Source organism: Ictidomys tridecemlineatus, chromosome 4, assembly GCF_052094955.1.
Source record: "Ictidomys tridecemlineatus isolate mIctTri1 chromosome 4, mIctTri1.hap1, whole genome shotgun sequence".
NCBI lineage: Eukaryota > Metazoa > Chordata > Mammalia > Rodentia > Sciuridae > Ictidomys > Ictidomys tridecemlineatus.
The window spans coordinates 50,155,469-50,178,544 of record NC_135480.1 but is presented as its reverse complement, the minus strand read 5'-3'; the positions used below and the strand labels follow the sequence as shown (position 1 = coordinate 50,178,544).

General features: G+C 46.0%; 1 protein-coding gene across 3 annotated transcripts in view; it reads right to left on the bottom strand.

The window, feature by feature from the left end:
• Dkk3 (dickkopf Wnt signaling pathway inhibitor 3) overlaps positions 1–18,395 on the bottom strand; it is a 47,986-nt gene extending 29,591 nt beyond the window's left edge. Inside the window, exons 1-4 of one of the 3 annotated variants that reach the window (XM_078046478.1) lie at positions 18,238–18,395; positions 17,431–17,669; positions 10,860–10,997; positions 8,326–8,409 (exon numbers count right to left, since the gene is read on the bottom strand). In XM_078046478.1, the coding sequence (XP_077902604.1) occupies positions 8,326–8,409; positions 10,860–10,997; positions 17,431–17,643 (435 nt within the window). In that variant the 5' untranslated portion in view covers positions 17,644–17,669; positions 18,238–18,395. Of the gene's footprint in view, positions 1–8,325; positions 8,410–10,859; positions 10,998–17,430; positions 17,670–18,002; positions 18,132–18,228 lie in introns of those variants that run through there. The other 2 variants (XM_078046479.1, XM_078046480.1) reach the window with 2 other exon arrangements.
• Between the last annotated feature and the right edge of the window lie 4,681 nt (positions 18,396–23,076).

Genomic DNA, 23,076 nt, shown 5'->3' with positions numbered 1-23,076 from the left:
AGGAAGGACAGGGATCCACCTGTCTGACAGCTAAGATGTAAAGGACCCTTAATGAGTGCTGTCCAGACTGGTCTGCAAAAATTCTCAGGTCTGGATAGTGGACACCCTCATGCCTGCTCAGAGGAGCTGCCATGCTCAGACTAGTCACAGGCAACAGAAATCTGCTGGCTCTGCAGCTGCCACCATCATCCTAATGAGGTTTCAGGTCCAATCACTGTCACTTATGTGGCCTGTCCACTGGCACCAAACAAAAGCAAAGTGCCCCGTTTCAAAGTAAAGGTTTCCAGATTTCCAGGCCTGAAGCCAGGCTTTTGCAGGGCACAGACTTTGCAGCCCAAAGGAGACGAAGGCCTCGAGCTTCAGCAGGATTAAGCAAAACCCCATTCCCCAGCAACATCTCCTTCATCCAAACCACATCTTCCTGGCTCTTTTCTCTGGGGCTTGCGTGGTGTCTCATGACACTGTGCAGTCAAGCGCTGCAGATGCAGGACAGATTCCTAACTCAGCGAGTACTCCCTACACCTTGGTTTGGCTCTCAAAGCCCTTGAAGATGCAATTCCTACCCCTCCACAGCTTCAGCTATTGCTCTCCAGGCATATCTCCAGCTCTGGCTCAATCAGCATTCTGATTTTTGCATGCATCCTTGATTTAAGTGAAGAATGCTTCTACAAGGAATGCCCTTCCTCCCACAACTGCTGAGAATTCCTAGACACCATTCAAAAGATAGCTCAACTGCCACCTCTTCCAGAAAGCTTGTCAAGAGTGCAAAGGATCTGAGATTCCATTAATTTGCAAGGTGACAAGTGAATCTGCAGAAGACATGAGCCTCCTGGGTCAGAGACAAAGGACTTTATTGAAGCAGCATGCACTTCACATCTGTGTCAGTTCCTCTAGATCCCCAAGTCCCACACATGCACACAGAGGCCTAAATAGATGCTGCAAAAGTAGCAGGTTTGCATCACACCTTCTTAGGTATGAAGCTTAGCCAACCCAAACTTTTTATAATGGACTGCAAGCACACCTTGAAGAAAGAGTATGAAATGAAAGGGCAGTTAGCACCTCTGCTTACAGAATGGGCAGAAATATGAGCAACCCATGAAGAATGGCCTCTCATCAAAATATTCCCTGAATTCCTGGCCTGGCTCTAGTGCCATGTTCCCACCAGGCCCTAGACAACCTCTGCCTTAGAAATTACACATCCATGTTGTAATGATCTGTTTGTGGTTTTGTTGGCCCACCACTAGCCACGTACCTTTTGATGTTAGAGACTATCTTTTATACTTACCTCCCAGAAACAGAATGTACTCAAAAGAACATGCAAATGTGTGAGTTAATGCTGGGAATTTTGATAGGCATGGACTGGGGGTGATCAAACAATATGGTTACAAACGGCTTACATTTTGCATTCCAGGCACTGTACAGTGGTATGAATCTGGATTATTTTATTTTATCCTCATAATAATACCATATGAAAGGAATTTGTGTTAACTCCATTTGGCATGCAGGGAAACTAAGGCATGGAGCCGTTAAAGAGCTTAGCTAAAACCATACAACTGATAAGCAACAAGGGTGCCCTTTGAATTGGATCTACCTATGCCTGGTCCTTAAGTACATCACTGAAGGGCTGCTCCTGCCAGAGGCATCTAAATATCTGTTTGGGGGAGTCTGTGGAGATAGGGGAAGGTGGAAGGAGGAAGCGCCTGCCTTATTTGTATTTACAGGGGTGGAGGCAGTTGCCAGGCAAGTCACTGTCACTTACTCCCCTGTGTGACTCAGCTCCCAAAGATCCTGGGCACTTGGCTACTTCCTGCTGGTATCTCCCACATCCCTGATCTGCCCCATATTGGGGTAGGTGGTATTTGGTCTTCAGTCTGGAGTGCAGAACTGACTTTTCTCCCTGCTGTGTGCCTTAGAGCATGTCAAATGGGGTTAACACAAGTTCTTTTCATATGGTATTGTCATGAGGATAAAAGAAAATAAGGTCAGCTTGAAGATACCTCTGTATTGGGTACAACATGCAACTTCCAAACAGCTGCCCCCCTGGACCTGCCTCACAATAAAAAAAACATGAGCACAAAGAGGATCTCCTTTACTCCTGGACTCACAGGTGATCACCATTACAGTTCCACTGCGGGAGGGGCTGGGGAAATAAGCCTCCAAAATTGTTGCAAAGGGTAAAAACCCAGAGCAGAAAAATCTTCTGGTGGAAAATTTGGGACAGTCTCTCAAAATTTAAGATAGGCTCACCCTTTGACATGCAGCAATACAATCCCTAGAATTTATACAATGAAAATACTTGTAAAATTGGTAGGGTGGGGCTGGGGATGTGGCTCAAGCGGTAGCGCACTCGCCTGGCATGCGTGCGGCCCGGGTTCGATCCTCAGCACCACATACCAACAAAAATGTTGTGTCCACCGAGAACTAAAAAAAAATAAATAAATATTAAAAATTCTCTCTCTCTTTCTCTCTCTCTCCTCTCTTTAAAAAAAAAAATCGGTAGTGTGTGTGTGTGTGTGTGTGTGTGTGTGTGTATTTAGACCAAACTTGCAAATACTTTACAAGATCTTTTAAAAATATCTTTAAAATACAAAAATCCATAAAGGAAAAGCCTAAGCAAATTTAAGTGCCTACTAGTCATGATTTATTATATATTTTAGCAAGATTTTTTATGCATACTTTCTTCTAAAAATGAAATATTTTTAAACCTCATGTGTATATTTTGTACCTGTATACTGTTCGTTTTTACTTAACACTTTTGTTAAAGATATCCTTTTATACCAATTTATATGAAACTTATTTTTTTTACTCTATAGTGTTTAGATTTTGTATGTGGAATCATTTATATTTAATGAATTTCTTTCTGAAAGATAATTTAAGTTAAGGAGTATACAACTTAATATCCCAGATTATAACTCAAAAGAAATACCCTACCCCACAAAAATTGCTCACTTACATTAACTTTAACTGGGGATTATTGATCCATTTTTCAGAATGATACCTCATCCTTCAATTTTCCCCAATAATTTTTTTTTCTTTTCAAATAGAGCACAAGGGCCTTTTGACTAGCAATCACTAAGTCAACTCAAAATATGAATCTAGAACCCTAAGTGTACCTATTAAGTTATAGTTACCAATGAGCAATGGAAAGCTAATCAATAATAAAGCAGGGTCATGGGGTTTCTTTGAACTTCCTCTAATGAACAATCAAGTAACTTGTAGAAAAACAGGTATATTGACCCTGAGAATAAACACGTCGAAACAAAGGGAAATGATTAAAAAATAGGTCAAGAAAGAAAGATCGATGGGGCTAACTCCTAACAGGATCTATTGGGGTCACGGTAAAATTAAGATTTATGGCCATAGGTTTCTTAATGAGTTTCAGGAGGGAAATATCATTAATAACACAGGTGCACTAAGGTGAAGTCCGCCCAGTAATTGATCCTGGCACCCATACTAACACAGGAATGATTTGTAGGTGAAGCCCCCCAGAATAGTATGCATGGCCACCACGACAGTTCTGGAGAGGACAACCTAGGGTCAAAAACTTTAACTGGGGATTATTTAACTCAACCCAACGTGAGTTAAACATCTGACTGGTGAAGACTGCAAAAGGTGAACCTCAGTTCTCCTGGCAAACATCAAACAGTAATAAATTTGGAAGTCACATTACATTTCCTTTGTCATTCTCTGCTCAGAGATGACCCACTCTCTCTTAAGAGGGTTCTTTACTCAAGCCTTACTTTCACTTATAATAAAATTCTCTTGTTTGGTTTTACATGTCTGCCTTTATATTTTTCTTTCATCAGGATACAAAAACCAAAGGTTGGAGCTTTAGCGCCTCACTCGCCTGAGACCTATCCACATTCTTTGTGTGATTCTAGGACATGGAAACTGGACATTCACATGAGACTCACCACCACCCTTAGAAAGACAGGTCTGTTTTCTCCTACAGAAACCGGCATGTACCCTGTGCCAAGCCAGGACCTCAACCTAGAACCTGTCAGCTCAGGACCAACAGAACCTCTTCTTGTCCTTCACACAGGGCTTCCTTCCTTCCATCCGGATCCCTCCCAGCCACTCCCTGTGCACATCTTGGGCACAGAGGAACAGTGGCAGGATGAGTAGACCCTGTGGCCAGGAGCATGTAGCTCCTGCAAAGCACCTTCTCAGAGGGTGAGGCTGGGTGCTGCAGAATGAAATGAGCCCAAGACTAACGCAGCAGAGGAAAGAGGTAAATGGAAGCTCACACACAGCCTCAACGTCCAGCCTAATTCCGTTCTGTAGCAGGAGGTTGGTGGGAACCAGGGAAGAAGCCAATTAGAGCCCAGTTTTAATTATTTTTTGATAATAATGAGGCTCTCACAAAGAGCTTTTGTATATCTTGTCACACACATTTGGATCCTCGCTGGGTCTTATGAAAGGGAGCTGATGAGTCCATTTGACTGATGAATAAATGGAGGTGCTGAGGACACAGCTCACAGGGCCAAGCCGGGTCTGCTCACTCCTTCTTCAGACTTCTCCATCCCACCTCAAGACTGACCGGAAGAGAAGTGCTGCATGTCCTGGGACCACCCAGCTCTCCTGGGTCCAGCAGGACTCCCCAGGAAGCAGCCTCTCTGGGAACTGACTCAGTCTCCCTAGAGGGTCTGCCCCCACCCCTGGTATAATTCTGTTAACATGACCTCCGGTGACTGGACATCATAGTCCCCCTGACATTCATTAACTTGATAGACTGCAAGGTCAGAAATAGGGCATAGGGAAGAAAGAAAGCCAGCACCCGCCTGCCTTCCCTCTGTGACAATGAACAAGTTGGGGTGAGGGAAGAACCTAGGGCCTGAGGGGGAAAGAGGTTTTTGGTTGGGCTTGGTCTCTCTGTGCCCCCAGGGGACGGGATGCTTACTGCCCCACAGGAAGCAAACAGACACAAAACCTTCCAAAAGTTCTTCCGGTTTCACATCCCACTTCCCCCAGGTGCCAACAGGAATAGCAAGCCAAGGATTCTCCTAACAGGGAAGGTACTGGCTTCACACTTGCAGAGAATTCCAAGGCATTGTTCACAGTCCGTCTCCGGTCAAAAGGCGGCATCCGTGCTGGTCACTCTCTGGAACAGGGAAGTTGCTGGGTCATTCAAATTTATACAGCTTGGATGTTTTTGGGTAATGAAATCTGTCCCCCTCTGTGTGCCTCAGAGGCAATGACCAGTATCTTGGAGTTGGTTGTACCTGAGCAAACCAGGATGGAGCTTCAAACTAGGGATGTTCGAGTGGAAGAATAACCCAGTCTGTTACAGCACCTTAGAAGGAGAACCCAGAAGGGCAACAAATGCAAAATGTCACTGTGAACTGCATTTTAATTAGAGGGCGCATCCTTTCTAAATGATTTCTTGGCTTAATTGGACTGGGCTCCTTTGTAAATAAAAGCTTCCTATTCATGCATAAAGGCTTGTCCACTCACTAGCTTCTAACACTCCACTTTCCTCCTAATCCCCTGAACAACAGTAGCACAACACTGGTCAGCCTCTCCAATGGCCCGTGAAAGGGACCCAGCTGAAAGCTCAGCACAAAAGCCCCCCCCCCCCAAAGGACGTCAGACCACATCACCGTTGCAGATGCACCCAGGTGAAATAACAAGCTGCGGTGGCCTTTCCCCCTCCCGTTTGAATGTAAAAACAGACCAGCACCTTGCACAGACCGTGTGAAATTTCTAGACAGGCATATAGTGTTACCGTCTGTAACTTTCCATGAGCCTCCTCAGGTTACCTTACATTATTAATACACATTTCCCGGCATTTAAAGCAGGGAAAATATGGGGTGCTAGGTGGTTATTTTTAATCAAATTCATCTGAGAATTTTAAATCCTAAAAACTGAGCCCCTGCTTACAGGATTTTAAGGTTTGAACTGCATTTGATTTTTGTGCTTTGGAATGGCAAACTTCACTTTCCCCTTTAAGAGACAGTTTCTGCAGTGTGAAGGATAACTCGGAACCAACTGTAAAAATCATTAACCTGCAAATATGAGGAACAGGACAGCAGTGACAGTGCATGACCCTCTGCAATTCTTTGAAGGCAGACTGGTCTTCACAGCTTCCTGCTCAGTAAAAGAAGCTCCACGTCTCCATAAAGACAGCACTCGAGCCTCAGCTCAATGGTGTTAGGATGGCAGTGACCCCAGAAATGGAAAGGTGGGTGAATGGGAGCATGCCCCGGACACTGGGAGCCGGACAGGCCTCTCTCACAATGAGCCAGGCTGTGCAGGAAGATTCCCACGCCATCTCTGTCACATGCTAACCCCTTCATGAATGGCTTGAAAAGTCTCCAGTCTGTTCTCTACAGCCCTTTGGGACTTGCCAAATGCGGGCTAGTGAAGCATCAGATTCTCAGGTCTCCCTCCTGCACCATCAAATTGGCATTTATTCTCGTAGAGAAACTCCCTGAACTCACAGCCCTAGGGCTTGAGCAGCAATCAAGAAAAAACGCAAGGAGTCTGTGCCTTCTGGGTTTCTTGAATTCACCATTCATCACCATCCAGCATTCCCAGACTGTGGTACAGAGGGGTTCGGAGTATGCACCACACAAGGATGCCATGTGTGGGTCCCCCATCACCAGATGAACATGGGACTGAGTGGGCAGGTGTGCAGATTCTGGCTCCCAGCTGAAGCCCGAAGCAGGGCCTCACATGGGCACCCCAGGTCACATGCATCTGGGAAACTCACACAGAGTCATGGTTCACAGAACAAGAGTGGAGACAGTTGTCCCTTGTCCCAAGCATGCTCTTGACATCTTTGAGATCTTGTCTCTTACCTACCCACTACTACCAGAATCTCAATTTCCCCAAAACAGGGCTCTAAACCTGATACTCAGGGGCTGGAGCGGGGGTATGGGATATACCTATTGCATCCCCACAAACACCTGGGCCTCTGGCAGGTGCAGCTGGGCTCATGGGCAGGCTGCTGCCCAGGGCTCTAGAAAACTTCCTGGAGCAAAACTGAACCATCATGTAATATGTATGAACTTTTTAAAAACTTGAGAACCAAGGCTTTTTTTCTAACGCACAGTCCTGTGAATTCGGTTTGCCCGGCCCTTTCCACTCCCCTGCGCAGGCTCTCTATCCCCTCGTCAAGCCCAGCCCCAGACTCAGATCAGGAGTACTCTGCAGCTTCCCTTGCAGGAGACCTGATTACAGCCAAAGGCCAGCTGCCTGGCTTTTCTTCTGCTTCCTTCTCTCTCTTCCCTTCTTCGAAAGCTGGCCTCTCTTCCTGCCAGCTTGGTTAAACCCATCTTTGTTTCATAGGCCTCTGTACTTTCAGGGCTAAGAGATGATGCAATTGTACCTCACTTGAAGGTGACGTCACTGAGGTGCCTCAGCTTATACATGATAAATTCATGCTTCCAACCTCCATTGCCAAGTCACTGCATAGTTCTAGTCACTGCCCACCACACTGCCTTGAATGGCAGGTCACCATCCTCATTCAGCTAACCAGACCCCCAGCCTACAGGTCAGCTCTGATATTTGAACACCATGCCCAAAACCAAACAAAAACAAAATTCCAACTACCAACCAAGACAACCCTACCTTCTGAACTATTACCAGTTTACTAGCTCTCTTTCAATAATAAGGCCAAGAGAGGTGGGCAAAACCAGGGGTGCATAGGGCATCTGGGCACAGAGTAGCATGGTCCCAGCAACTCCCATATAGGAGGCACAGTGTTGCTGTTGACCATGTCCAAATCACAGCCTGATATTTTTGAGAAGACAAAGTACAGTTGAGTTTCCACTGGCCTGGAGGTTAAACCAGTGGCTCATCCCCTGACCTAGGCCCCGGTTTGTGAAAGCTTCCCCCTTTCAACTTTAGAACTATGAGTTTCTACAAAATCCATTCCACCTTTGGACTAAGTAAAAGGCAACACACCGGGGGATCAACATTTATCCCTGAAGGCCACTGGGTTTCACTTAATGCACTTTTGCTCCCAAACTGCCTGGCCAGGGCTGGGATTATACCAGGCCTGAGCCATCTCAAAGGCTCTGGGCATTTTACTGTTAGATGCACCAGGTCTGTCACCAGGGTCCCCAATCAATATACCTGGTACCTGTTTGTTCTCCTTTCAATACTGAGATTCAAATGACACTGGGTTTAGCTTCTTTGGTGTTTCTGACACCAACTGCATGGAGACTTAGCCTGTTACCAGACTGCACAGTCTGACCAGGAAAGCAGGAATTGGGGAATCTGGGTAGAAATGAGGCAGGAGAGGTGCCCAGGAGTTGACTCCCTTTGGGCAGGCTGACCACAGGCACATGTGCCCTGGGGTGAGGGGAAAGGATGACTTACGTGGCTCCTTTTGCCTTCTTCATCTCCCACAGATGTAATAACTGTCTCTGAAAAGACCGTCTGTCCGGTTTGGTTGTTGGTTATCTACAGTAGAAAGGGTACAGTGAACGTGAAATTGAAGGAAGTCCAGGAGAATCCCTCCAGTCTGTTTATTAAAATTGCTGAAGCAGGAGCGTCAGGGAAAGTGGCCAGGCTACTCACCCCTTGCTTTCTGAGCTCCATCAGCAGCCTGCCCTGAGAGTCTGCTTGGAGATGCTCACAGCAGCCTGGGTGGGGCACCAGGAGGTAGGAAGGAGGTGATGCATGCCAGACCCTCAGCGGTGCCCCCAAACGGCAGCATGTTCACCATTTTTGGTGCTCATCACTTGAAACTGAGTGTCAACTTTTTTTTTGGAGAAACTTCAAATCTGGGTGTCTACTCAAATGTCTTTCATGAGAAGCAAGCAAGTCTGGCCATGCTCCTGATACTGAGAATCGTATTCAGTTCATCAAGAAAGTGTTTAAACCCAACAAGGACTTTCTCTTTATCCCCTGTCTGTCATCTGCCTCTGATTCTGTGCCCAAGTGCAGGCACCCCAAAGCCCAGCACCAAGTGGAACCCAGGCCCTTCCTGCCCCAACAAAGGCCCTAAGGACTGTGTTGGCCTAACAGCTGGCAGATCTGTTCTCTGCTGACAACCATCTAGTATGTGGCCTGGAACAAGTCATTTCTTTTCTCTGATTCACAGTTTTCTCATTTCCACATCATCTTTCATGTCCCTGCCAGCTCTAATATGACAGAAGTCTGCCACCAGGACAAAGCGGAAACCCTTGGCCTAATTTGCAATGAGGGATCAAATTTCAGTTCTGAGGAGTTAAGGACCTTGTCTTTATTGCCACGCTTCTACATTTCTGCCTAAATAATTCTTGCCCACAGAAATGAGATGATGTCTTCTTTATCCATGCCCCTTTTATTTTGCAGGATTGATTAAATAATATCATATTTTTAAAAAATTCTAGTCCTTTATAAATGGGTTGTAGGACTTCTCAGAGCCTGATTACACCAATATGCATTTTTTTTTCATTTGAGGGATATACAATGCTTTCCAAATATATGTCACCCCTGTTCAGCTCCTCTTTCATGAAGTACTGCACAGGACGGTGCTCCACAGACCCCACTGGAGGACTACCACTACACTGTGCTGGTAACACAACTTCACTGTAGCATAACAATAATAATAAAAAGAACAACTTGCTTTTGCAGGTCACTTTACAGTTTATAGTAAACTTTCATATACTTTAGATCATCTGACCCTCATAATACTATATACTGTAGTTGTTGATATCCTTGTTTTATAAATGCTGTGAGGATAACGTTAATTGATTTTTTAAAATCACTCTAGTTACTGTGAGGACTCAATGTGCAGGTATTTGGAGATCTACAAGAAACAATTTTAAGATACAGCTGAACCTGTTGGCTACTATCAGAAGAACGACTTAACATTGGTTTTGACAAGAATGAAATAATCACTTTAATAAACGATACCCAGTCTTCCATGAGCAATACCTAGGGATTCTGTTCCACTGGGGGGCTTGTTCATTTGCATGAGGATCATGCTCCACAACTGATCCATCTAGCTGGGCCCATCTCTAGGCAGTAGGAGAAGAGTCCCACAAAAGCCATTTTATAGACGAGGCAATAAAATTGACTCCATTATGCTCTCTGGAACAGAAACCCCATTGTTTCAACCAGGTAATTACCTGGACACTTGAACAAATGCAAGACTCTTTAGTGGGAGCCATAATGACCTTAACTATAGGAGTTGAGATAAGATTAGAGGTCAAGCCCTTTGATACTCACAACAATGTCAACTCTACAGCCTACAACAATGACCCAAAATATCTGCACGGCAGCCTCTTTAGCAGAACATATACAATAGTTTGCTAAGTTCTGTCCATATCAACCTAGAGACCTCTGGCTCTGTGAGCAGGTGAATTCTACATTCCTCTAGATCTGCAAAGCTTTCTTCATCAGGTCAGATGGGAAATGAACTTGCTTGCTCCTCATGCAAGATATCAGAACAAGAGACTAGACAGGTGTTTAGGTAGAAAAAAAATCCGATGCAGAAGTTTGAATGGATAACCAGTAAATGAATGAATGTTTAAACTCGTGGCAGCAGAGGGTTCCCCTTCTGAAGGTGGGATATCACATCTGAGCCCCTCCTAGGGAAACAGTGAGGATCTGTTCACTGTAACAGGTCTCTATTTCTACCCCTCCTGAGACATACATAAAAACCTAAGAGATAAAAACCCTTCTTCTAAACTGGCAGGAAGCCTAGTGTGAAATCTATTGCTTAAATGCAAAAGTAATTTAGATCCCTGATACCTATCTCTTTCTTTTAAATAGTACTCACACTCCCTCTGGTTTTTAATCTGCATTTTACTATTCCCATTTGCATCCTTGGCTGTGTCTCAAATATGTAAATAGGACTGTAGTTCTCCAGCAGGACTGGGTGCCCACAGGAAGGAAGCAGTGCTGGCCACGCCCACACTTACCTTGTGAATTTCTCTGTGCACGTGGATGGTGTTGTTTCCCACCTTGGTGTCTGTGTTGGTCTCATTGTGATAGCTGGCAGGTAGACTCGCTAGGTTCACTTCTGATGATGTCTTAGCAGCAGCCTCTTCTGCCTCCATCTATTGAACCAATGAATTCAGTGAGCACAATTGTTCTCTCTAGTTACAAATGGGAGACCATTAGAAAAAAAGAACCAACTCTTTGCCTCTTCTTCGATCACAAGGGATGATGACAATGACAGGCCACTGAGTTATGCATTAGGATAAGACACTGAACCAAATTCCTTACGTGTACTACAGCCTGCAAATCTCACTATTAGCCTAGGTGATGGGAGTTACTGCCCCATTTTACAAATGGAAAAACTGATGCTCGGGATGGTTAGGTAAATTCCCCACACTCCCTGGGAAGGGTGGAGCTGGAACTTGAGCATGCTTTCATTAAGCAGTCTTGGCCCCTGTTATCATACCATTGGTGCCTTGCTCATATCCTGGTGGCCTAACCTGGAGTTGCCTGGGTTCAGTTCCTAGGCATGCTTACAGTCAACTCTCTCTCTCCCCGAGGGCATTCTTTGGTCACAGAAGTGTGCTCGGTTTGCACAGGCCCAAGTACTATGGAATTAACACCCTGGCAATAGGGACAAGCTATGGGGTAAATACCCCAGCTTCTCCCTGTGCAAGACAATTCTAAGGTACGTAGAATCAGGTCTCTCTCTGAGGTCACTCCGTGGGATTGGACCCTAAATGCCCATAGCAGTAATCTTCTTAGGGCATATCCTTTATTGCCATTCTCTTTTTCCAACTCCCTTTCCCACTTCTTGCTAGGTTTTCTGGGATCACCGCCAAATAAGCTGTTTGCTCCCAATCCTTGTTGAGTCTGCTAGTGCTGGTGGTGATGATGGTGGTGATGGAGACCCAAAATAAGATAATACTGAATCTCCTGCAGGCAGGCCCACATCTCTTGAGTATCCACATAGGATGCCCTTGCAGGGGGAGAGCTGACTAATTCCCCAGGATCCACTACTCCCTCTGGCTCTTCCTGAACATTTATTTGTCCTCTGGTATCACATTTCCAAGGTCATGTCATCAAATCCTCCAGTCTCCTGAGCCTCCATGACATCTCTATCAGATAAAACAGTTAACACATGCCTGTACTCAACTTCCCCTTCCAGATTTATCACCCTGCCCCAGCCCTGCCTGACAAGCGGTCAGTTGACAAGGTGACCCATTCACAGATGACTGGGCCTAAAGGCAGGCCACATATCAAGGACCAATCAGACACTCTCTCTAGGAATTTCAAATGACAGTCACAATGAGACTTTCTGGTGGACGGGGGCAACCTTCCAATACTGCTCTCCATGACTCTGGGCTATTTTTATTCCTTAAAGCTAATCCTCAAAAAATATTTTCCTATTAAAAAAAATCTGTACTCTTTTTCCTTAAGTACTGGAGGAACCCCTCTTTTCCTACCTCCCCTAACCAGACTTGCAAAGCTGGACTAGACACGAAAAGAGGTCTGCTGGGAACCAAAGTTCAACTAATCAGAGCAGAACCTGGGGTGCCTGCAAGAACACAGAGATGATGCAGAGATGGCTGACACTCGATCGCTGGCTCCATCATAACAATTGTCATAATAACCACCTCCACGTATGGGGGGTATTGGCCATGTCTGAGCCATGGCACCAGATACCCTGAACAGGCCAACATTCACAGGGACCCTGTGAGGGTGGTGTTGTTTACCCCCATAGTGCAGGGAGAAAAAATGAGGTTCAGAGAAATCATCCATCCTTAGGAAGTGGCAAATCTTGAATTAGAACTCAGTTCTGTTTGACTCCAGATTATGTGCCCTCCCTCTTGTGTGGTTCTGCAAGCAAGTCAGGGTTCCAGAGAAAGGAGAAGCAAGGCTTCCAGGAGGAGTAGGCGTGATTGGACTGGTTTCAAAGAGTGAGTAGGATTTGGACAGGAGAGGTGTGAAAGTGCTGCAGACAGCACAGGCTAAGCTGAGGCAGCTGGACAGCTCGGTGGGCACAGGAGAAAGTGGTGGCTGATGAAGTAAAGAGGGGTCCACAGGCAGATCCACGGAGCAGCATTAAGGCACAGGATGCTGGCGTGGCTCTAAACCAAATGGGTACATTGGAGCCATTCCCCAAACTTTTAAAAACAGGCATGCCTGTACAACTAAAATACACCAATTAAAAATGTGGAAAAGTTTAGATCAAAATACAAACAAGCAAACAAACATGCATAACTGGGTCCCTTCCCAGACCTGAAAAATTGTAATTTCTGGAGATGGGACCCAGATATCAATGAGTTTCTAAGATGATTCGGAGGAGTCCCTTCCTCTTCAGCTGCCCCGACCTAAGAACTTGTGCTTCAGGCAATGGGGAGCTACAGCAAGTTCCAGACTAGTTGGGGAAAAAATACAAAAACCAGGAAAGGAAGAAAGTGGAGTCAAGGCACTGGCTAGAATCAGGTCTAGAAGAAGGGAGCTCTATCTGCAGAAGGGCTTGTAAAGAATCCAAATAAGTCTAGAAGGACCAAGCCATGGAGAGATGGCTACAAGACTAAGCAAGTAGTTGTCTCCAGCATTGTTAGGCAGCAGTAATGTCAGAGATCTTGAACTGGACAAGGTGCATTCAAGTTCACCTCTGCTCCAAAGTAGCCATGTGACATTGGGCAAGACACCACATCTCTCCAAACCTCAGTTTCCATATCTGTAAAACGAGGATGATCCTATTCTGTTGAGTAGATGTAGTTATGAAGGATCATGAAATCTAAGCACGGGTACAGTAGGTCTCACGTGGCAAATATGTAATATGTAGCTGCTTTTGTCACACTGGCCTGTGAGCAGCTTCAGAAGAAATTCCTCTGCCAGGAATGGGAGGAGCAGGCAGTAGATATGATGTGTGTGAAGAGTTGCCTAAAAAAGTGCAGAAGAAATAGAAAAGAGATAACTAGGGAGAGAGATAAGATGGGCAAGAAATGACTCTTTTTTCCCTCCCCTAAGCAAGAGACTCTGGCATATTTAGTGATGGAAAAGATATAGCTGAAAAGAGAAGGAACCTTAAGATGCCAGAAAGGATATACCCAGAAGGAGAAAGGAATATTTTAATGTTTTTTAGATTCCCACTGGAATCTGAATCATACAGCTTGGCTTGCAAATAATTGACAAGTTCCCAAATCTTGAGTTTGCTGTGGGCTGAGCTGACAGTCTTTTCATAAAACCTTCCCTCTCAGCTAGTGGTTGTTTCAACAGACTGAGCTAACAGTTATTTAATGGCACCATGAACGAAAAGTACAGTTTACAATGGAAATTTCAACCACAACCATTACTGCCACTAGCAAGAGAAACCTAAGCCTGAAGCAATAGTTGTTTCATAGAGGAGGAATGTGAGTGTTGTTAAAAATGGCATTTACAGGGGCTGGGGTTGTGGCTCAGTGGTAGAGCGCATGCCTTGCACATGTGAGACACTGGGTTCCATCCTCAGCACCACATAAAAATAAAGGTATTGTGTCCATCTACAACTAAAAAACTGGCATTTACAGTTGGTTGAATCTGTGTCAGTTAGGTAGGCAAAACTGGACAAAAAAAAAAAAAAAAAAAAAACCCAGGCTTGGTATTGGGGCTCTCCCTTGGGCTGTGAAGCATTAAAAACACTTGAAAACATACCAGTTACAGGTGTGGCCATGCGGGCAGGAGATACATGTATTAGTAATATATACAGTAAGACAGGAAAATAGGAACTTCCCAGATGGAAGCCATAAGAAGACTTGCTTCTCCAAATAATGATGCTACAAGGAGAACTACTTTGTGTTTTCCCTTAAGAATCATCAACAGCTAGAGGCAGCTGGACTATTTAAAACGCCAGGAAGTTACTTGAAAGCAGATTCATGATGCAACTATGTAAACAATTAATGCATCCAATCCAGGTCCTTTCTGTTTCTTCCCTGGGAGAACAACTAAATAACAAATATCCAGTGTTCATGGGATTTAAGGGGTTTTCTGGTAGTTTCTTTAAAAAACAAAACCAAAAAAACAACCAACAGCCACAATCCACTTAAGATTTATGATTTTCTGAGCTGGGGATATAGTGGAATAGTAACAGGCTTGCCTAGTATGCATGAGGCTCTAGGTTTATTCCCTAGTACTGAAAAACAAAATAAAAGGTATTTGAAAATTATTCAATTTTATTTTTGAATATTAAAAAATATTTTAAAGATATTAAGATATACATTCTTAAAATATTTTTTATTATTTTAGGATTGATTTTTAATACTTCATATTTTTCTCTTTTTTTTGTTTTTGTTTTTGTAGTGCTAGGGGTAAAACCCAGGGCCTCGAGCATGCTAGGCAAGCACTCTACCACTGAGCTACAACTCCAGTCCAAGACCTTTTAAAATATATTTCTAAGATAGGTTCTGCTGAGAATCTATCAGACACTGATAGTGTTTTGCTATTCCTCATACTACTACTATTAAAACAACAATAATGATGCCCATTATTTGATGACAAATGACAATCTTTCATAATTCTTACAATAAGCCTCATGAGGAAGAGATTTGTTTTAGATCTATTTTATTTATCCTCATTTTAGATGATCAGATAATTTGTTTCACTTAAAATCTCTTTTAATTCTTCCTTTAGCCTCGGGTTGGGCATTTTCTCCATTTCAGACCCTGGATCCCACCACTAAGAAGCAGCAGAGCTGGGTCTGGATGCAGAGAGGTTGGTCCTTCCTTTCATAATCCTGCCACCTCTCATCCTGTCCTCAGAGCCTGCAAAGACATTCTTCAGGAAATGACCACTGACTGGAGTAGATGTGACAGTCATGTCTCCTTTGGTGGAAAATTTTAGCCTGCCTATCTGTACAACTCAAGCAGAGCCATGTCTGGAGGAAGAAAGGATGGAGTCCTGGCAAAGCCCATGTGGTTGACTCCCATGGAGAAGATACAGCACTAAGGTCCCTCTGGACCCCACACTGCTCTGGATCAATGAAGATATCAAAGAGGACTTGGCCTCATCAGGAGTTAATATTAGAGAACCATGCTGCAAACTTATTTGATGATTATGGGCATTTTTCCACTGAATAAAAACATGGAAATGACCTAGTCAGTATTACCAGAAATCTGTGTGCAGGAGGGATAGTCCTTAAAGCCTTGATTTAAAAAAAGCAGATGTCCCACTCTGAAACCAGAAGGATCATGAGCTCAGTTTAATTTGGAGTTGTAGAATTATTAGTCATTTTGGCCTACCTAACTCCTCTCACCCTTTAATTGTTCCATGTCATAACTGTTTTATAATCTTAAGACACAGAAAACCCTGGGTCTTGGGATCTGGGTCTGTCCAGTAGATGGACAGGAGCCAGCATTTAAGATTGTGCCCAAGGGAGCTGGCACACTGGAGATAGCAGGGATGTGGGGAAGACTGACCCACCAGCCTGAACTCTCTCTGGTCTCTCACTGACTCCTTCATTGGGATGGCTGGCTCCTCTCCAAAGATAGGTTACAGCCAGCGCTGGGCCCATGTGACCATGCCTACCTTCCCAGGCACCAGGGACAGCTCCCCACACCTGGATCAAGAAGGAGGGTCCAGGCAGCCTTCTCCATGCTTGGGGCCCACCATAGAGGAGAGAACAAGATTCCATCCACCTGTGTTTGTATATGGAAGGTTAGGAAAGGAAGAAGCCAAGAAGCAAAGTTCTGCTAGGGTATTTAGTATGTGATAATGGCTATAGAGTACATGTCTATTATTTGCCAAGATGCCCACATTAACATCATGACATTTAATTCTCACAGACAACTGAGGTTCAGTTTGTTAAATGATCTGCCCAATGTCACCCTACCAGTGAATGGCAGAGGAGGACCTGAGCCCAGGACTGACTTCAAAGTCCTCTTTGGTGGAGATGAGGTTGCCATTCTTATCCATCACCTTCTGATAATCTTCAAAGCTGGGACTGGGAATTTCCACCTTTTCTTCCCCACAATACATTAAAGGAAGCAAGACAGGCCAGACAGACTGCCAGCAAAGCTCAGGGCCCTTTGTGTTTTTGTCCCCACACACCCATCCTACCTGTATCTTGGGAAGATGACACAAGCTCAAAGCCCAACAGACAAGCTAGAACTTGGAGCTGCCTGAAACTCCCTGAGCCTCGCTACAAAACCACAGCGCTGAAAAACACCAGGGGCCCTGCAAGCATCGCCTCCAGAAGGGGAAGACGTACTGCATACTTTAAGACAACTGCGGCATGGTGGAGGCAGCCTGCAGTCAGGTGGTGACCCCAGCTACTCCAGGTAGGGTCTCCTAGGAGACTCCTAGGACAGGCTCAGATCCAGACGTTCTGGCAGGAAGGTAGAGCAAGAGAGCAGGGAGGAGGTAAGGATCACGGTATGCAGCTCGGTATGCAGCTCGGTGTCTGTTACAGGCCCTTTCGAGCCTCTTCGCCTATTGCCAGGTCCCTGATCAGCGCAGCGGCCCGCGTTTGCAGCCCCGCCTCCTCTAAGCCCACTCCCCGCAGCTTCAAGAGACCTCAGTCCAGCGCCCTCAGGGAGCACCCACCTCTTCCACCGCGCTGCGTAGTTTGTGCTGCGTGTCCTCCATCAGTTCCTCAACCTCACGGAACATCTCGTTGAGGGTGGCCTCCTCCTGCGGGTAGCTGAGAGCTGGGCCCGGCTCAATTGGAGCCGAAGTCGCCGTCGGAGTGGGTGCGGGGGCGGTAGGGACCGCCACTGCAAGCAGCAGACATAGCAGGGTGCCCCCGAGCCGCTGCATCTCTGCTCTGAGCCAGCCGCCGCCGCCTGTGTGTCGCGGAACGCGGTCAGAGGAGCACGCAGACCACCCCCTCGCCAGCCCCGCCCCGCGGCCGTGCCAGCCCGGGGAGCCCCTCTTCCCGCCCCCGCCCCCAGATAGGACGAAACCTAGCCCCCTTTCAGACGCAGCTCCTCTGGGACAGTGGCGCCCCCACCCACTCTCGCCCTGTGCTGTCGCCACCTCGCGCCCCGATCCCCACCGCACCCCAGGTTCTAGCACCTGGCGTAGAGCTCTACTCGCCGCCCCGGTGCTAGCTCCCTCTTCCGAGAGAAAGAACCTGGGTCTCCTACGGTAATAGCCGCCCCCCAGTCTCGGCTCACCCCAGCTTGGTCCCAATTTCGAGCCCTGGCCTCTCCTGGACTAGATCAGAGCGCAGTTCAAACGACCGGACCCCTACTCCCGCCCCAGTTCTCTCCCAGTCTCCCTCTGGGGTGGGCAGGGAGCACAGGTCAGCTTCCTCCCCTGGGGTCTAGACCAGTAGCACGCCCCGCCCCACACCCACCCGGGCGAGACCAAGCTTGGCCATCCCCACTCCCGCCGCCGCACCTCACCCACCCCGACAAGACCAAGATGCGATGGAGGCTGGATCTGTTTGCGCGGGGCCGGGAGGCCGCCACTGAGCTGCGTGAGCCGGAGTGGTGCGGCTGCCAGGAGGTTGGTGCGGACACGCAGCGGGGATGCGGCAGCAATGGTACTGGAGCGAGCTGGCGCCCCGCCTGCCCACCAGGCCCCCGCCCCGCGGGAGGAGCCGCTGCCCAGCGATTGGCCGGCCCGGACGCCTGTGACCGCACGCCCCACGCCCGCCTCTTTGGCCTCGAAGACCCACTCTGCAGGAAGCCATCCCCTTTCCAGCAGACCCCTGCCCCCGCAACATCCCAGGTTACTGTCATCTCTGGTCTCAGGTCTTGCAACAGCTTTCCTTAATCCCATCTTGCTGTTTTAAGTCTCCAGGACAACCTCTGCCCAGCGCACAATCCTGCAGAATGGAATTCCTGCCCCGCAGCTATCACAAGCTGACTTTAGTCTGTCTGCATTGGTCGACGCCATGCTCCAGCAAGGATAACTCACTTGTGGCTCCCGGAATCGGTCGCCAGAATGTCCGTGCTTGCTGGCATTTCTTCCAGGGGGAGACATGGCAATATTAGAACCAGATGGTCTACAGCTATCTCTGAGCTGTGGAAAACTAGATTTGTCTGTGAACCTATTAGCCTAATGTAAAATATAGTAGTATGTGCACCCCCTAGATAACATACATAATGCACGTAGAGAAGTGTGGGGCACGCAGTAATGGGATATAAGCGTCAGCTCTCTTAATGCAGAACTTTGTCTTATTCACAGGACTTCTCCCTGTCTCTCCAGATGCAGAGTCTCCCAAGCTTTCCCCATCTCTCCCCATCTCTCCTCTAGGTTGGCTAGCACCCTGGGTTTCCATTTCACAACCCTGACTTGCCATAGGCTGCCTATTTATTGGCCCCTTTATCCACAGGAACCAGGAGCTCCTTGTAGGTATGGACTGACTCACCTTTGTGACACCAGTGTCTCAGTCATATACACGTGGTCCCTAAGACATGAATGGGCTGATTATTATATCAACAGCTACTGATATGTCAATATTTCAATATTATTACTCAGTACTAACTATGTGCCAGGTGTAGGAATGAACTCATTGAATTCTCAACAACTGACCAAGGTTGGTGCAGCTACTTTCACTCCTGGTTTACAAAAGAGGAAACTTCCCTAAGGGCCCACAGCTAGCCCATGGTTAAATGGGAATTTTAACATAGGAATCTGGCTCTGGAGACTTCACCTTTAAGACACCCTATTCTTCTACACACTTGGCTCAGAGGTGTCTGAGGTGACTTGGGCATATCAGAAGAGCAATTTCTATAGATGACTTTATAGAAAATGTGCATGGGGACCAAATACCTGAGTCCACAGCAGTTTTAATGGAGGAGAAAGCTCATATGGACCTTCTTGGCATCTAGTCCTGGGCTCACCACAATTCTATGAGAGAGGTACCTTCACCCATCTCATAGGTGAGGGCTCAGACTCAGAAAAGTTAGGTGGTCAGTCTAAGAGCCAGTGAGCAGCAGGGTAGAGGTGGACTCCAAGCATAGCCCACTCCAAAACTAGTGCTCAGAGAATTTACTCCTTGAACCACCGTGCTTTGCAGAACTTTTTGCCAAATAAGGATTTCCAGCCACTCTCTTCAACAGTTGAGCCTCACATCAGGCCCTCCTGAATCCAAGGAAAGTTCCCTCAACTAACCACCAACTCCTACTGTGTTTCCTGGGTATTTGGCTACCCTGGCTTGACTCTTTGTTTGTTTTCTGGGTGGCTGAGCCCATGAAAGGGACCTGGAGCTGGGTCTCCAGATGTGCACCTTATCCCCTGGGCATAGGGGTCTCTAAGAAGTTAAAGCTGCTCTGGAGGGTGTGGCTGGGGACACACTCAGGGTCAAGTGAGGATTGGCAGCAGCACACATTTACAGAGTATAACGTGTGCTTCCAGTTCTCCATGTTGCTGGCTTAAAAGACAGGGAATTCCCCCTAAATAAGACTTCTATTTTCTGCCTCAGATCTTTTGCCATAAGGTCCAGTCTGAACTTACACAGACATTGCTGAGCTGCCCAAAGTGCTGGCTGACCACCATACAAAATAGTCTAAATTTTTTATTTCTAAATGTAGGAATGTATCAGCAGTTCCCAAGGAAGGAAGGAGGGAAGAAAGGAAGGAAGGAAAAAGCAAATCTGCAAACTGGTATATAAGTGCCTTCCCTACCCAGTTTCATGCCAGTCCTAGCAACAGCCCAAGATGCTCCCAAGCAGACAGGAAAGGCACTGGGCCAGCTGCAGAGATCTGGGCCCCAATAAGATCCAGACATGGTCTGGGCTCCAAAGAGCTTGGGGCAAGGGTGAGAGAAATCCAGTGGTATTGGGGATTGGTTGGAGAAAGAGATCCAGATTGGATGACTTTTGTGAAATGAGGGTCCCAAGGGCACAAAGATGAAAGGGGCCAGGTCAGTCATCTTTTGAGTAAAGAACATGCTAAAACTTGACAACTTCATCATATCACCACTGGCTAAGCTTTGCATTTATGAAGGACTTTTTTTTTTCTTTTAGGTATTAGAAGTATTTTCCAGAACTCTCATTTTAAAATTCTAAGTTCTTATATTTTCTTTATGAAGGGTCCACCAAGCCATAAATGGGTCCCATCTCAAGGTTGAGCAAGTGCCAGCAGAAGAGTTGTCAATTGCCAGAAATTGTCTAGAAAGTTAGTGGCCACACAGGAATTTCATATCTAGCTGTCCAACCTCCAGAAACTCCTCATAACATGCCTAAGATAACATGTATGAAGATGTTCATTAAAGCAATAATTGCAATAGTAAAAATGTGAGAACTACGTAACAGTGTTTTTCAGCAGGAGAATGGATGAAACTGGATTCCTACAAACAACAAAATACTGCACAGCAGTAAAAATAATAAACAATATTTATAGGCAACAACGTTGCTAAATCTCAACAACATAACGTGGAATGGAAAAGGCAATTTGCAAAATGCAATGTACAGAGTACTATGTATATACATATTTTAAAAACACAAGAAAATAGCATACATTATTTATGAATGTTACACATTCAGCAAAAATTACAGATATGTGCGGGTTGTCTCTGCGTGGGATATGGGAAGACGTGGGGACATCTGTAGTTGCATTAGGGCATTTTATTTCTTTAAGAAAGGGAATGCACTATGGGAAAACACTGAGAAAAAGAGTCCAAATATTCACATCTGTTTAATCATCATAGTGGATTTACTGCATGTGGGTACATGAGCATGTCTGCTTTGTTATTTTTAGTATATTTGAAATATTTTGTGAATTAATTGGTAAAAGAAAAGGGACTCCCCCAATATGGCAAAAGAAGAAAAAAATGAAAGGAAAAACACCACCAAAGAAACCCTCTTGCAGTGGAGCAACTTCTCTTAGATCTGTTCTCCACAGTCGCTAACCCTCCCAAGGGCCAGCAGTGGGTTCCATTGCTGTGAGGGGCAGGGGTCTACATGAGATGGGTAGAGGGGCATTTTCCTTGCATAGAAGGCCCTCTGTCTGCTTGAATGATGGTGTGGCTTCCTGCCACAAGGATCTGAGTGGTGGCTCTGCTCAGTAAAGGGGGCCCATCTGAAGATTTTCCCTCAGGCCCCAGGGGAGAGAAGAGCTCTCCCATGGAGAAACCCCAGGTATCTGGAACACACAGCCAGTCTAGTTATGTGATTATTACTGACTGGTTTTTAAAACTTGAAGCATTCTGTGTACACATGGGAGGAGAGTTTATCACACATTTCCTTCTCCCCTCACCCCTCGCCTTCCATCTTAAATAGACCATTCTGAATATAATTTGGAACAAAAGTGGGAAGAGTTGTGATCAGAGATAACACATCCACCAGCTCTTTTGTGTCTGTTTTCCCTGCTGGAAGGCAAGCCACGTGAGATTGCATATGGCACTTGTCCCCCACCAGTCTCTCCCGGGGCCTTGATAGGGATGTGCTGAATAAATGCAAGCCTGCTAAGCCACAGTACAACAAAGAAACAGGACAGGGATAAGATGGCATGAGGGCAGTTTGTGTTCAAGGAGAAACTGGCAGGTGATGGAAGGTAGGGTGAAGACAAGTGTGAAAAACAACTCTTTTCAGAACACCTGTGTAGAATGTCCATTCCTGATTCAATGAGCTATGGTGGGAGTTGGGGGTCAGACAGTTTCAGCAGGGGTGACCACCCACTTGATTGGAGACCAAGGATGGACATCTGAATGAAACTGGACTCATCAAGGGAGAAACAGAGAAGAGCCCGTGAGCCTGAGGGAGGGTAGAGAAGGGTGACAGGAGGAGAGCAGCTGCTCCATTCCACGATGCCACTCTGGTTCTTGGATCTAGTCTTTTCTGAGTCTTTTTGAGATCCAGCTGAACCATCGGTGCTTAGATACTGTAAGATGTTTTATATCCTTCTCACCCAGAGTTGACCTTCAATATCTTTGGGGGATGGATTCCAGGCTTCCCACAGTTACCAAAATCTCTGGATGTTCAAGTTCCATATATAAAATGGCATCTATGTGCAGATATCCTATGCACATCTTCCTGTAGACTTTGTTGTTTCTTTCTCTTCTGTTTCTTGTTATGTTGGGCATGCAATCCAGGACCTCACACACGCTAGGCAAATGCTGTACCACTGAACTACTTTCCCAGCCATGACCTGTGGAAGTTAAATCATCTCTAGATTACTTATAATACCTAATGCAATGTAAATGATATGCAAATTGTTCTTATACTAAGTTGTTTAGGGAAGACAAAAGTGTGTACATGTTCAGTAAAGATACAATTTGGAGGGCAGATTTTTGATCTGT